The sequence below is a fragment of the Myxine glutinosa genome, chromosome 4 (assembly GCF_964187855.1).
Source record: "Myxine glutinosa chromosome 4, kmMyxGlut1.1, whole genome shotgun sequence".
Lineage (NCBI taxonomy): Eukaryota > Metazoa > Chordata > Myxini > Myxiniformes > Myxinidae > Myxine > Myxine glutinosa.
The window spans coordinates 161,778,865-161,796,017 of record NC_136264.1 but is presented as its reverse complement, the minus strand read 5'-3'; the positions used below and the strand labels follow the sequence as shown (position 1 = coordinate 161,796,017).

The following is a 17,153-nucleotide window of genomic DNA, read 5'->3' as shown; positions in this document are numbered from 1 at the left end:
AATTGTTGTTTCCAGCCTTCTTACTACCTAACAACAATAATAGCCTATTAACTAATTGTGATGGGTCATTTGGAAGAAAACTAACACCCGAACCAAGCTTACTTAAAGCATCAATAATATGTTTCTCCTTCTCATTCTTCTTACTTTTACCAGCAACAGAAACTCCATAATCAAGTGTATTTAACAACTCAATATATACCCTATCTTCCTCTCTTTCCATATCAAGTGGTTCCTCAAAATATTTTGAACCGCTGAATCCGGGGTTTGTTAGAAGAAACATTAATCTTGGAGTTAATTTAACATTTGGTTGAGTAGAACTCAAGAACATCAATTCATCATTAAATATCAATACCTTTTCTTCCACAAGATGAAACACTGCTGGTTCTTCTGTTGGAATTAGACCTGCTCTGGTTTTTGAACCCGCCGAATATTCATTGTTTTGAAGAGCTTCCACAACATAATTAGGGGGTTGATTTACCTGCTCAAGTTTCCGAAATAATCCCTCGTCATCATATTCTAATTCACCAAGTTCTTGTTTTGTTATCTGACTAAAATCTTTGAGCATTTGAAGTTTTTTCGGAGTAAATTCTACCGTGGGAACTGTAGGTGAGTGTTGAGTTTTCAAAAGTGGTTTAAAGAATTTCTCTTGTTTTCTTTCAAAGGCTTCTTCACCAGTTAGTTTCTGTCTCCGTTTCTTCTTTATCTCTTCCTGTTGTTTAACAACTTTTGAAACTAATTGTTGATGTTCCTTAAACTTTCTTTCTCTTTCTTCGGTATTCATTTTCTGTATTTATTTATTGAAAAATATCATTTAGTATCTCATCTTGTTTCACAACAATATATTTATATTTTCCAATCGTGTGTTTCATATAATTTTCAAATTCTTTTTTACTACATAACGTAGAGCAATTATCTCTCCAAAAATTATTTACATCTATTGAATTTAACTTAAATAAAATAAAAGTATTGGCATTGTTTCTTATTGAGCGTCGAGGGAGTTGAAAATATGATTGACTAAGATATATACAATTACAAGAAGAATGTCTCCCTCTTGTATAGTAGCTATCCATTACTGTTTGGTTTCTCTCATTAACACAATCATCAAAGATGACGAGGTTCTTTTTTGATTTATCTAAATCTTGAGGTGAAGGTATATCATCCGTATTATCACTGAGAATACAAGTTATGGGTTTCGATTTTGATTTCTGTGTATCACAAAATAATTGTATTATATCTTCAATATTATAATCATTCAGTTTGTTTTGAAGTTTAAATAAACCGATAATGTCTTCCTTTTTAAGACCTGCATTAAAACCCTGTGAGAGTAGTTGATACTCGGGTTGAAAACTTGACTTTGTAAAAATTATTAAATTATCATAATCTAAAAAATTAGGACCAAGGAGCATCTTTAAAAGTAAACAGGTTTTCCCACATCCGCTTGAACCAACTATTAGACATCTCAATGAATTTGGAATGTTTTTATGGTTATTAAACTTTATCTTATTTTCCCAAACGGGTAAAAAATCATTCATTTATATATTTGGAAAACAAGTCATCTAACTTTTTTTGAGCTATTTTAGAAACTCTATATTTTATCCTGAGTTCGGGTTTAATTTCAAAATAATTCATTATTTTATTTATATAGTATCTTGTATTAACATTTCCATTAAAATTATTTTGAATAATAAATATCATTAAACCCTTATACATTTCCTCAATACAAAGAGTCTCTTTCCTTGTAAGAAATGGTGTATTATCACCATAATGCTTAACATTCATCTCTCTTATTAATCTTGTAAAGTAATTCATTTTTGGTTCTAATTTAAAAGAGTTATATGTTTTTTTATATTTCTTATTATCATTAATTAGAATATAATCACAGAATAAACATTGTTTATATGAACCCTCATTATTAAGCCCTATTCTATCACAAGCTGGACAATTCTCTAATTTATCATATGGAGAGTCTGGAAATTCTAAATATCCTTCAGAACTTATCATATTTATATAGTAAATTTTTACTTAAACTAAACGCAAGTTTATTCATTAATAAATACAATGTTTCAAAGCACAAAAGACAAATTTCAATCAATCTCTACTTCGGTGGAAGATATAGAAAAATATGTCAAAGATGTTAAATTGAACAAAGATAAATATGGAAATTTTTGGGTAAAACCAGTTATGGAAAATAACATGAGCCCCTCTATTTCATTTAAAGGAAGAGCTCTAACTATACCTGGAAAGACATCCATTAAAGTAAATCTAACAAAAGTTTCTCCTCTACTCCTGGCAATTTATTCAAAGCTTGAAAAAGTGATTGACCACGATACTTTGAAAAAGAATGATAAGACCATTAATAATTCTAGAGGAGACATTTGTATTTTCTTTAATAATCCAAAGGGTGTAGATCTAAGTAAAATGAATGATGTTAATATTTCTGGTGAAATGTCATTTCGTTCTATGATAGTTAGAGATTATTTAAAGATAACTTTTGATATTAAAAATGTAGAGATTGAATCCGTTAATGAAAGAAAGTATATTGGTATAGATGGAAAGGTTTTTTCTGCTAATTAAATATGAGTCATTACAGCAGTGAAGATTTTACTATTTCATTGAACTCGGACGATAGTGATGATAGTATTTCATTGAACTCGGACGATGGTGATGATAGTATTTCATTGAACACAGATGATAGTTATGATACTAATAGTTTGTGCTCAAATGATAGTTATGAGAGTAGCTTTATTGATGACTCTGAGTATGATTCTGAGTATTCATGTGATAGTTATGACTTAGATGATTCTGAGTGAAAAAGTGTTTTAGTTTAAGCACAGCGATATATATAAAACGGAGCTGTAAAGCTCAAAAGTGTTTTATTTTAAGCACAGTGATATATATAAAACACCACGTTTTCTCACGCTATAAATATGGTTTATTGTGATACTTGCGAGAAGGAAGTAAAATATTATAAACAACATATTCTCACCGCAAAACATACATACAACATTTTAAACAAACTTTCCCCTCTTCCACCTGAAACAAAACACTGTTCTACATGTAATAAAAATATCCTCAAGAAAGGCTTCAAAATACATCTTAAAACAAATCTACATTTATCAAATTTTATCACAACTAAAAACTCTGATGGAGCATTCAAAGGACATATTAAAATAAGAGTCTTTAACTTCAAACCTCCTGAACCAGAGTCTATAGTTGATGCTGTAGAAATAGTTAAACCTGCTGTTCAAACGTTGATTGAAAAAACACTAAAGGAAATGAAACCACTTAAATTTTATATGGGAGTAAAATTAGAAATGACAAAGGATGAAGGAGTTATAGATGCACCATACATGAGAACTGAGCCACACTTTATATCTTCATATCAAGATTTTAAAACATCAGGAGTCTATGATGAACTTATTAAACAAGAGCAAGATGTGGATAATTCAATCGTAGGAAGTGGATTCAATATAGGAAAAATTATTTACATAGACATTCATATTCTTAAATCAGATCCTCTAAAAGCTTCTTCTTACATTGATTTACCCAGTGTTATCAAAAATAGAAAAGCAGTTATCAATATCAAAAATAAAGACAATAAATGTTTTCTCTGGTCTATTTTAGCACACTTACATCCTCCACATTTTCATGATGAAAGAGTATCTCATTATAAAAAATATGAGAATACATTAAATACGAAAGATCTAAAGTTTCCGATGACTTTAAATGATATTCCTAAATTTGAAAAGATGAATAATTTATCAGTTAATGTTTATGGTCTAACAGAAACAAACAACATTCAGGTTTTAAAGCTTTCTGACAATTGTAAACAAACTCATATTAATCTTCTATATTTTAATTCAGACGAAAATTCACATTATACATACATCAAAGATATTGCTAAATTAATAAAACCACAAGTCTGTAAGAGAACAAATAAAATATATATTTGTTTGCGTTGTCTTAACTTCTTCAATTCACAAGAAAGATTAGATAAACATTCAAATTATTGTGGCGAACATAAATCAACGGTAATCAATATGCCTAAAGAAGGCTCAAAGATCACATTCAAAGATGAAAATAAAAAGATCAAACATCCATTTGTTATATATGCTGATTTTGAAAGTATTTTAGAAAAAATTGATACTGCTTCTCCAGATCCAAAAGAATCATACACAAATAAATATCAAAAACATACTCCTTGTGGTTTTTGTTATTATATCAAATCATCCGTTGGTGATAAATATAACAAGTTAGAGATGTATAGAGGCTCAAATACCCCAGAGGAGTTTGTGAAACGACTAGAAAAAGACTGTGTTCGATTAACCAAGATAATGAGAGAAACCAATAAACCAATGTCCTTAACAAGTAAAGAAAAAAGGGAATTTATAAAAAACAATGTCTGTCATATTTGTGAGGAGAAAATTGGTAAAGGTCTAAAGGTTAGAGACCATTGTCATCTCACTGGTAAATATAGAGGTCTGGCTCATCAAAGTTGTAATATTAATTATCAACTCCCCTCTTTCATTCCTGTCTTTCTTCATAACAACGCTCATTATGATACACATCTATTTATCAAGGAACTCTCAAAGACTTCTGGAAGTATCTCAGCAATTCCAAACACGGATCAGAAATACATTTCATTCACAAAAACAATTCACACATCTCCTATTACTCATATCAGATTTCTTGATACATTTAAATTCATGGCAAGTCCATTGGTTAACTTGGTTCAAAATCTAAAAGAGTTTCCATGTCTTTCAGAGTATTTTTTAGATAAAGATTTTCTAACACAAAAGGGAATTTACCCCTATGACTATATGGACTCATTTGAGAGATTCAATGAAACACAACTTCCTTCAAAAGAAAATTTCTATAACAAATTAAACAACAGTAATATATCTGATAAAGATTATGTACACGCACAAAATGTTTGGGAAAAATATAACATCAGGAATCTTGGCGAGTATCACGATTTGTATCTCAAAACTGATGTGCTTTTATTGGCCGATGTATTTGAAGCCTTTAGATCTGTTTGTCGCACTGGATATGGATTGGATCCTGCTCACTACTACACAGCACCTGGATTGGCCTGGAGTGCGATGTTGAAAATGACAAAACAAGATTTGGATTTGATAACCGATGTTGATATGCTTTTGATGATTGAAAAGGCAAAAAGAGGTGGAATTTCACAAGTCTGCTCGAGTAGATACGCAAAAGCAAATAACAAATATCTTCCAAATTATGATCCAACGAAAGAGAGTTCTTACTTGATGTACTATGACGCAAACAACCTGTATGGCTGGGCAATGTCTCAGGCTCTTCCTTATGGAAAACTTAGATGGGTAAAGGAAAAAGACTACAAAAACGTTTTACAAGATGTATGTATCTCTACACAAAAAGAATTGGATGAAGAAAAAGTTGGTTATTATTTTGAAATTGATTTAAAATATCCAGAGGAACTCCATAACCTACACAAAGATCTCCCATTTGCTTGTGAGAAAGAAAGTCCAAAGAAAGAATGGTTGAGTGATTATCAACGATCGTTTGATATAGGTGAATCAACAGAAAAATTACTTACTACATTATATAACAAGAAAAATTATGTTCTACACCAAAGAAATTTGCGACAATATTTATCAAAAGGTCTAAGAGTAGAGAAGATCCATAGGGTTCTAAAGTTCAATCAAAGTCATTGGTTAAAGGGGTACATTGATTTTAATACACAAAGAAGAACAGAGTCAAAAACAGATTTTGAGAAAGACTTTTATAAATTGATGAATAATGCGGTCTTTGGTAAGACTATGGAGAATGTGAGGAAAAGACAAAATATCAGATTATCAACATCTTGGGAACAAGCATCAAAATTAATTAATAGACCGAGTTTTACTCGAGCTGAGGTCTTTACTGAGAACTTTTGTGCGATCCATTTGATTAAAGAGAGTATTGAAATGAACAAACCTATTTATATTGGGACAACAATTCTTGATTTATCAAAGTCATTAATGTATGATTACTTTTATAATAACTTGAGGAAGAAATATCAAAATGATGTTAATCTACTTTATATGGATACAGATAGTTTTATTTTGAAAATTAATACCAACGATGTTTATTCAGACATGAAAAGAGACATTAATATCTATGACACGAGTAATTACAGTCCAGAGAGTGAGTTGTTCTCTTCTAAAAATAAAAAGGTGATTGGAAAGTTCAAGGATGAATTAGGAGGAAATGTCATGAGTGAATTTGTGGGATTGAGGTCTAAGGCTTATGCTTATAAATACATTGTGAATAACGTTGAAAAAACTGATAAGAAATTAAAAGGTGTAAAGAAAAATGTCATTAAAGAAACAATAAACTTTAAGGATTATTATAACTGTTTAACAACAAAGAAAGAAGAGTTTAGAAAGATTAATGGAATAAGAAGTTATAAACATCAATTATATTCAGAAGAGGTGAATAAGAAAGCATTGGGGGCTTTTGATGATAAGAGGTTTATTTTAGAAAATGGAATTGATAGTCTCCCTTATGGTTATATAAGTATATAAGTGATAAGATATATATAAGTGATAAGATATATATAAGTGATAAGATATATATAAGTGATAAGATATACATAAGTGATAAGATATATATAAGTGATAAGTTAAAAAGGGGGGGTTGGGGATTTTAACGGGCTACCGCCGCCTTTTTTACTATTATATAAATGATAGAACCAAGTATCAACCAGACTAAAGAGTGGAGGTGTAATCAACCTTGGTATATAAATGGAAAACATAATGAATGTGAAAAATATCAAATAGGTATAATTGAAAAGGCAACTGGTAAAAAAATTCACAAAACAAATAAGAGAATTAATTTAAATACCGGTGAATTGGGTAAAAAAGATGGAAATATTTTTGAGTGGACGGAAAACTTTGATGGTTGTCAGGAAAATATATACTTTAATTTAAAAATGGTATGTGGCACTGGAGGTGCTCAAACAAGAACATTGAGGGAGGTTTACCATTTTATCTTAGCTCAGTTAAAATATCTTAATAAAGAACCAAACTCAATCATCTTTTTTGTTAATATATTAGATGGTGAAGAGAGTGGCAAGAGAATTAAATTATTTCCCACGCATAAACAAATATTTGTAGGGTCGTTGTTTGAGTGGGTTATATTCACCAGATGATATTAAGAGTAAAAGGTTAAAAGGTCCATAAGGTCAGAAGGATCACAGGTGTTTAAGTGGTCTAATGAATAAGGATAGCATGTCAAAAGGTTAGAAGGTTCGTAAAGAACAGGGTGAGAGAAATATAGGTGTTTAGGGTCAATGAGGGAGGGAAAGAATTAATATGGAAGTGAATGGGTCAAAGATTAATCTGCCAGATGATATGTAGAAGAAGGATGATAGGTCTATAAGAGAAAACAAATATTTGTAGTGTTTGAGTGGTCTAATGAACAACATTAAGGATAGGTACTACAGACAAAAGGTTCATAAAGATGAGGGTGGGAGAAATAGAGGTGTTTATGATTTTTGAAAAAGACAAGGGGGTAAATGACATTAGATAGGGATTTCCCATGTTAAACGGAGGTGTCCCAGAAGCAACATTATTACACTACTCACCATGGTCCCCTTTTTGAAGCAATGTTTTACGACCGGATTCCCTTCATGTCGCCAACCTCGTTAGTCACCTCTTGCGACACGCAGGGAATTACCAGTGAACTGGTACTCAATTTGCCGACCTTGGAAGGATGACGGGCTGAGTCAACCCCCATGGTGTTGATTCAGCGATCGACCGGGATTCAAACGCAGGATCCTAGGATCCCAAGCCAGCAACCCAACTGCTAAGCCAACACCAGGCTTGAGGCATAGATAGATATGGCATAGATATGATATGCATATGATCGAGGAATATATATGGGGAAGGGTATAAAACAATTTCTCGTGTTGAAAGTTCCCAAAAGCACAGTCAGCTCCATCATTAGGAAATGGATAGAGGATGGAACTACCCAGACTCTTTCTAGAGCTGCCTGTCCGACCAATCTGAGCAACCGGGAAAGAAGGACCTTGGTCAGAGAGATGACCAGGAACCCAATGACCACGCTGACAAAACTACAGAGTTCCTTGGCTGAGATGGGAGAACCTGCTGGGAGGACAACAGTCTCTGCAGCACTTCACAAATCTCCGCTTTATGGGAGAGTGACCAGATGGAAGCTACTCATGAAGAAAAGATGGAAGAAACCAGATGGAAGAAAAGGGCACATGACAGCGTGCCTAGAGCTTGCAAAAAGGCATGTGAAAGACTGAAAGCATGTGGCAAAAGATTCAGATAGCATGTGTCAAAAGATTCTGAAAGCATGAGGCAAAATATTCTGAAAGCATGAGGCAAAATATTCTGAAAGCATGAGGCAAAATATTCTGAAAGCATGAGGCAAAATATTCTGAAAGCATGAGGCAAAAGATTCTGAAAGCATGAGGCAAAAGATTCTGAAAGCATGAGGCAAAAGATTCTGAAAGCATGAGGCAAAAGATTCTGAAAGCATGAGGCAAAAGATTCTGAAAGCATGAGGCAAAAGATTCTGAAAGCATGAGGCAAAATATTATATGGTCTGTTACGTGTTCCTCCCCGACCCCCTGGTCACGGTGTACCTCCGAATCCCAAGAGGAGCCACGGCAGAAAAATATGTTATTCTGTGTTAGAAATCAACAGTGAAACCACACCAATGATTTTAAACGAACAATTGTTGTATTAAAAATCACACACAAGAATAACGGTACAACCAATAGCAATCCAGAGTGCACTCTATATATCTTATGATGGTACCATCAACTAAAGTCAGATAACTCACTGCGCTCCAAGTGAGCGAAAAAGGACACTTTTTAACTTTTGATAACTGTTCGTGAATACTAAACCTTTTGAAGATAATAATAGTACATAATATCAGAAATATGTCAAGTGGAGGAAAACCCCAACAACGGAAGTGACGAATCCATAACAGGTCTGATGAGATGAAAATTGAACTCTTTGGCCTGAATGTAAAGCGCTAAGTCTGGCGGAAACTGAGCACAGATCATCGCCCATTTAACACCATCCCTACCCTGAAGTATGGTGGTGGCAGCATCATGCTATAGTGATGCTTTTCATTGACAGGGACTGGGCGATTTGTAAGGATAGAGGGAACAATGAATGGAGCCAAATACAGGCAAATCCTTGAGGAGAACCTGCTTCAGAGTGCAAATGATCTCAGACTGCGGTGAAGATTTACATTCCAACAAGACGATGACCCCAAGCATACAGCCAAAGCAACTCTGGAATGGCTTCAGAACAAGAACGTGAAAGTCCTTGAGCGGCCCAGCCACAGCCCAGACTTGAATCCTATCAAGAATCTGTGGAAAAACTTGAAGATTGCTGTTCACTGACGCTCCCCATCCAACTTGACAGAGCTTGAGCAAATCTGCAAGGAATAATGGGAGTAACTCCCCAAATCCAGATGTGTAAAGCTGATGCAGACATACTCAAGAAGACTCAAAGCGGTAATCACTGCAAAAGGCTCTTATACTAAGTATTGACTCAGGTTCTTGATTACGTATGTAATTTAGATATTTCTGTATTATCACTGTATCTGTCACTGTATTAAATTTTTCACTGTATTAGTGAAACTGTCACTGTATTAAACATATCATTTTCACTGTGTAAAAAGCTTCATTGATTTGTGAAAAAATGTCTAAAAGAAAATCCACTTTGACATTATGGGGTATTATGTGTTGATCAGTGACAAAAAATCTCAATTAAATCCATTTTAAATTCAGGCTGTAACACAATAAAATGTGGAAAAAGTCAAGGGGTGTGAATACTTTCTGAAGGCACTATCACTTTTTAATAAGCCCTCTACCACTTTTGACGCCAATCTTCCCATGGCCGTGCTTTTTAACTAGGTTGCGGTTAATATCCCAATGACGAACCGTGTACCTGCTTACAGAATGGTAGTTCTGAAAAGGATTTAATAAATAGGGGAAGGGAAGATGGAAGGCGAGAAAGCACGTATTTACACAACTGTATACAGCACTAATTTCCCCGTGCCAAAAAACCGCTGCTTAATTTACTCACCCCAGCAGCCAGCACGTTTGGTAAATTTGGTGGAGATTGACCCAACCATTTTCTTTCTCTGATTTTCAGAACGACACAAATATAGAGAATTTCCTTGGGGGAGTGGATTTTTGCATGGGGGGGGAACAGGTGGGAGGGGCAGGTATGTAACCTAAAGCCTTGCACACATTCTGAGGTTCATACATCCAAAATTTGGGGGCTTTCGGTGCTATGTTTTGGCTGTGAAAGAATAATGTACAAACGCACAAACGCTTGAAAATATTTATTTAGATATAATTATTTTTCTTTGGGGATGGGTGTCAGGGGAATAGACTTCATCATATTTGCATTTGTAATAAAGATTATTTTGCACCATTTAATTATTTTGACATGACAAAATACTAAATTATGGTAAGAGCAGTTGTGCATTTTTTTTTTTTTTTTTTGCAGAGCTTTTTGATAACTACATGCAACAGGATGCACACGAGTTCCTCAACTATCTGTTGAATACCATCGCAGACATCCTGCAGGAGGAGAAAAAGCAAGAACGGCAGAATGGCAAACTAAAGAATGGTGTTCTGGAGGGTGAAGAGCCATGCAAAGCAGAGGCCACCTGGGTGCATGACATTTTCCAGGGCACACTCACGAACGAAACACGCTGCCTCAACTGTGAAACGGTAACATTTTGCAGTAATTGCTTCTGCTCGCGTTAACTTGTATTACTCAACACGAGCAAACAGTCAGATCACCGTACTTGGTAGATCGGGCCAAATCGCACGAATCTTCCGTACATGTCCTGTGAGCATTTTAAAAATATTTTTGTTGGGTTGAGCATGTTTTAGACATCGTCCGACACCAAACTAAAACTGACTTGGTTCCTCTTTCATTCACATGTTCTATCTATCTGGTACAAATAAAACAAACTCAAAATATAATGCAGTAAATGGGGAATTTTTATGTAAAATATTGAGAGCAAACATGCAAAATTAAGAAATTTATACTATGTATGTATGTATGTATGTATGTATGTATGTATGTATGTATGTATGTATGTATGTGTGGGTGTATGTATATATATAAAAGTCATTATAATTTAACTTAACTTAACCTTCACTTGAGTACACATTAGAAACAAAAATATCCCCGTGGGGGATTGGTGGCTATTTCCCCGTGGTTTTTGAGAAGATTTAAAAACAAATTACCTGAATTTGAGGTGAAACACCCAGTTTCAGCTTCTTATAAGGGGCGCATCTGGATGGGGAGCGCAACCCCGTGGGACCTCAATGTTCTGATGTATCGTACCAAATTTGGTCCATATTGGTCATGTAGTTTGTGAGAAGATGTTTTTGTCAAATGTTAGCGGACGTATGTACGTGCAGCCAGACACCGGTACCCACTCTCAGGTTATTTCGGAGAAATAACGTAAAAGTTAAACAAATCAATACAGAACACTATTTAAATAATATATGGACACAAATAGACGATTTAATGGTGCTGGTTGAGAGTGGTAGGACTACAGGGAGGGTGAGGCAGGTGCTACTGCGCTTCGGCGTGGCGACTGAGCTGTCTAAGCGACGTGCTGGTACTCCCTTACACCAAGCACCAAAATGGTGGTTCAAGCGGTCACCTCCGCAGATGTGGGGTGCCTTCCATGTGGACGCTAATCGTCCCGAACCCAAACTACTCTTAAACAGACAATTAATAACTAAAGCCGCTTGCGATCAGGGCAAGTCGAATCACTCGGAGACCAAGTGGCTTCACGTGTGCATTTAATAAATATACAGAGAGGGAGAACAAAGGATACAAAAGCGTTTATTGTCCCCCGTCGCACCACGGAGCGAAAGGGGGACTATGGTTTTCCCCTCCGTCCGTGTGTCCGTCCGTCCGTGCATGCATGCGTAAGAGAAGGACCACCTTCGAATTTGGTGTGTAGGTGCAACCCACGTCAAAATCCAAGATGGCCGCCGCCATGTATGTCTGATGCCATATATGTCTGAACCTTGTGAGCTGAATATCTTGAAAAATAAGCGAAGTACCAACTTCTAATCTGGTGTGTGGGTGTATCTAGGCATAAGGAAGAACGCTATTGAAAATTGGGTCGCCACGTCAAAATCGAGGATGGCCGCCGCCATATATGTCTGAACATTGTGAGATGAATATCTTGAAAAATAAGCGAAGTACCAACTTCTAATTTGGTGTGTGTGTGTATCTGGGCACAAGGAAGAACGCTGTTGAAAATTGGGTCACCACGTCAAAATCCAAGATGGCCGCCGCCATATATGTCTGAACCTTGTGAGATGAATATCTTGAAAAATAAGCGAAGTACCAACTTCTAATTTGGTGTGTGGGTGTATCTCGGCATAAGGAAGAACGCTGTTGTAAATTGGGTCGCCACGTCAAAATCCAAGATGGTCGCCACCATATATATGTCTGAACTTTGTGAGCGAAATATCTTGAAAAATAAGCGAAGTACCAACTTCTAATCTGGTGTGTGGGTGTATCTAGGCAGAAGGAAGAAGGCCATTGAAAATTGGGTCGCCACGTCAAAATCCAAGATGGCCGCCGCCATGTATGTCTGAACATTGTGAGATGAATATCTTGAAAAATAAGCGAAGTACCAACTTCTAATTTGGTGTGCGGGTGTATCTAGGCAGAAGGAAGAAGGGTATTGAAAATTGGGTCGCCACGTCAACATCCAAGATGGCCGCCGCCATGTATGTCTGAACCTTGTGAGATTAATATCTTGAAAAATAAGCGAAGTACCAACTTCTAATTTGGTGTGTGGGTGTATCTAGGCAGAAGGAAGAAGGGTATTGAAAATTGGGTCGCCACGTCAACATCCAAGATGGCCGCCGCCATGTATGTCTGAACCTTGTGAGATTAATATCTTGAAAAATAAGCGAAGTACCGACTTCTAATCTGATGTGTGGGTGTATCTAGGCATAAGGAAGAACGTTATTGAAAATTGGGTCGCCACGTCAAAATCCAAGATGGCCGCCTCCAAGTATGTCTGAACCTTGTGAGCGAAATATCATATCATAGCATGTTTTCTGCGTCTTCCACTTTGTCAACTCACATCACTTCCCCGACGGGGGACCTAGGCGTAATGCTTGTTCACAAAGATGCGCACCCTTGGTATCAGACGAACGGAAGTGCACTGTACTTAAAAATTTAGAACGACGTTATATCGGACTAGCGCGACTTAAATCGACTATTGTTCGATAACGTCTCAAATACGTTTCATTGAAACAACACGAATAGACTCGACATAAATCGGCGACTTACTCCCAACAACTTGCTCCCCAAACCTTCGGATGCCACACCTTGAAAATCAAGTGAAGCGAGCTATTTCACTCGATGGTTTTCCTTCTTTGGGAAGAAACACAATTACAGACTTGGCATTTAATATGGAATATTTTTTTTTCCTTGACTTGGGTTTACTTTATGAACTCAGTATATCAATCTGGTGAGTTTCTTTTACCCTTCGGTGATGTCTTTGTTGAAAGAACCATGTCACTGATTGTCTTTCGCAGCAAGAAGTCAATAACAGGATTATATCACAGGTGGCGTGACAAAATGTAAGGACAGGTACATTTGACGATTGGCTTCACAATCGGGTATATAAGGGTTGTCGCGTTCTGTATTAGTGGAAAACAACTGCTGCACGTCTACAAAAGTTATTGCCGCTTCCTCTGGAGATAGTCCGGCAACTTGACAATGCTGTTTGTCATGGAGTGGTGGCTTTACGAAATTCTGGCATGAAACAGCGTGCTATTGCTCGGCAGTATGGCATCACGCAAGGTCAGGTGTCAAAGATCCTGAAACGAAATGCTCAGAGGGGTGTCACTACTCCAATACCAAGGCCAGGATGTCCACGCAGAACCACAAGGAGAGATGATCGCCAGCTGCACCGGCTGGTCTGCAATGGCCGTACCAAGTCAGCTAATCGGCTTAGGGCTGAGTGGCAGCAACTGACAAATGTGCCTGAATCCAGAAGGCTAGTCATCCAACGACTGGTTCAAGCAGGCTATCGTGCCAGGCGTCCCCTGAGAGCGCCACGCCTGACCAGACAACACAGCCAGCGCCGATTGCAGGGGGCCAGAGAGCACCGTCGATGGCAGCCAGGACACTGGAATCACGTGACCTTCAGTGACGAGTCTAGATTTCTGGTCTATCGTCAAGATGGCCGCGTCCGAGTGCGCAGCCAAGTGCATGAAGCCCACAACGATGATTGTATAGTGCCAAGAGTCCAAGCTGGAGGTGGTGGGGTGACCGTTTGGGCTGCTTTTCATGCAGGGGGGAAAACCGACCTGGTTGTTCTGAATGGAAACCTGAACCAGTTCAAGTACAGGGTCATTCTGGAAGAAACATTGCTTCCATTTGCTCGTGCAGCCTTTCGAGGAAACTTTGTCTTCCAAGATGCCAATGCACGGCCTCATCGTGCTCGCATGATCCAACACTTTCTTGCTGACCGTGGTGTAGAGCATATGGAGTGGCCTGCCATGTCCCCGGATATGAATCCGATAGAGAACTTTTGGGCAGAATTAACGCGTCAAATAAACAACTTGGAACAGCAGCCGACATCTGTGCGTGAATTGCAGCAGGCTATTGTCACTGCATGGCAAGCGATTCCTGTCCAAACCTTGGCAAATCTCGTGAACAGCATGCCTCGACGTGTACGTGCTCTCCTGAATGCTCGTGCGGGTTAGACGAAGTACTGAACTGTAATTTTACTGTCCGTAATCCCAGTCATAATTTAGCTTTTGTTTTTGTTGAAATGTTTTTTCGCTAATGTGCAAAATAAAGAGATACTTCTGGAAAACGTACAGAAGTTTAACACAGTACTGTCCGTGAATTGAGTTCGATATCAGTTTACATCACTTTCAAGGATCAATTTATTTGCTTCGAAATGTCAAATGTGGTTTTTGTTTTTTTATAGCTCACATTGACAAAATCTCGAATAATTTCAACATAATTCCAATGAACTTTTGGTTCTAAGTCATCTTGAAAAGTAAGTTCACCCCCACAAAAAAATATTCCATATTAAATGCCATGTCTGTATTTGGTGATGTTCTCACTGAAGTTTTAGCCATTTTGTTTTAAGCCAAATTCTGTATTCTTAATCCTGATAGATCTGTATTCTGCAGTATGAAAAGTGTGTTTTTAGCTTTATAGATGTGTCGAGGGGAATGCCTGATGTTGACGATTAGGAACATCTGACGCAAGCATGGTACATGGGTATCTTAACAGTCTCATTCATATGGAATTTCTTTAACATGGGAAAACCATCAATGCACAGTGAGACGGTGACATTACGCAGTTAAGTGAGGCAAGCAATGCACAGATGACACCACCCCAGGATACTGTCTTTAGACGTGACTTTACCACATGATAATGGTCACCGTCACCCAGAAAATGTGACACTGCTACTTTAGCGGAGATGTGTTTGGAAGTTCTAAGTAGTCGTTCTCACCATTACATCAAGTAAATCAAATTTAGATCAAGTATGTATAATGATGTAAAGATGAACTGATTAGATTTTCAGGTCAAAAGTCCCATTAGGTAAAGATTATTTTGCTGCGCTAACTTGTGAACCAGGGATGAGGTTTTGACCAAACTTGGTACAAGTATATAATACTTGTGATGAAAAGTTGAACCGATTACATTTTGGCGTCAGAGGTCATGTCACATAAAAATGGGATACTTGAGAACAGCTGAATGGATTTGAATCAAATTTGCTACAAGTGCATATAATGATGTGATAATGTGGGTGGAGGCATATCAGTCGACATCACAATGTCGAAAAGTGTGGTTCTCGTTCTATAATTTGAAGTCCGCATAATCCTTGACCTACTCGTACAATAATATGTGCATGGGAGAGGGTGGGAGCTGCAGGTGGTGTACACAGTCACGTGAAAAAGTAAGTACACCCCATGTAAAGTTTTGACTTTTTCAACATATTTCAACATACAGCTATTTGATCTTCATTTCAACAATATTGATAGATAAAGGTGATATAATATAACAAATATCATGAAACATTTACATTTTGTAGTCCATTGTATAATTTAAATAAACATAAATGCAAATTTCGCATGTGGAAAAAGTAAGTACACCACTACAACAACAACAACAATAACATGCATTTTAAGGCCATGTTCCCTGCTAGAGCGGGGGTTAGCCTTGCGGTCCCCATGACAATCTTCTCCATTTTGCCCTATTTTCTGCATCTCTCCTTGTTAACCCCCTTGCCCGCATTTCTTCTTCCACCATCTTTAGCCAAGTCTTTCTCGGTCTTCCCCGTCCTCTACTTCCTTCTACATTAACTTCCATCACTCTTCTCAACCAGTCACTTTCATCCTTCCTCAATACATGACCAAACCATCTCAACCTGTTCCTCTTCACAGCATCAATCACAGGCAATATTCCCATCATCTTTCGCAATTTATCATTTGTCTTCCTCTCTCTCAACGATACTCCGCACATCCATCGAACCATTCGCATTTCCACCCTTTCCAGCCTTCGTTGCTGCTCTACATTCATTACCCATGTCTCGCTCCCATAAATCATAACACTTCTCACACATGCAGCATACACCTTTCCCTTCAGCTTCAGCGACACTCTCCTCCTCATCAGCATGCCACTCAGTTCCCGAAACTTCTTCCATGCACATCTCACTCGAGCAACCGTTGCCGAGTCTGATCCACCTTCTCCATTCAGCATGTCTCCGAGGTAGCAAAATGTTTTCACACCTTCCAGCTTCACGCCGTCTCCAAGATCCAACTCAACATTTCCTCCATCTGCAGCTCCCTCTGTGCACACCTTACATTTGAATGTAGCTGCCACACTGGTTAATGACCCTCTCAGACCACTACATTTTTGATGAACCCACTCAGCACACATTGTACATTGAATGGAGTTCACTCCGACACCCTTCCTGCACACAGCACACGGCCACTTCCCAGTTCTTTCCACCTCACCACATGCTTTACCACTTGCCATCACCTTTGTCTTTCCGATATTCACCTTCAGACCTTTTGTCTCCATACATTCCTTCCACTTGTTCATCTTTTCCTT

General features: G+C 37.3%; 1 protein-coding gene across 4 annotated transcripts in view; it reads left to right on the top strand.

Moving 5' to 3' along the window:
• Positions 1-17,153, top strand: part of USP46 (ubiquitin specific peptidase 46) — an 85,498-nt gene that overhangs the window by 18,418 nt on the left and 49,927 nt on the right. For 2 of the 4 annotated variants that reach the window (XM_068113941.2, XM_068113942.2), the window contains exon 4: positions 10,527-10,753. In XM_068113941.2, coding sequence (XP_067970042.1) covers positions 10,527-10,753 — 227 coding nt within the window. The remainder of the gene's footprint in view (positions 1-10,526; positions 10,754-17,153) is intronic. The other 2 variants (XM_068113943.2, XM_078776682.1) reach the window with 1 other exon arrangement.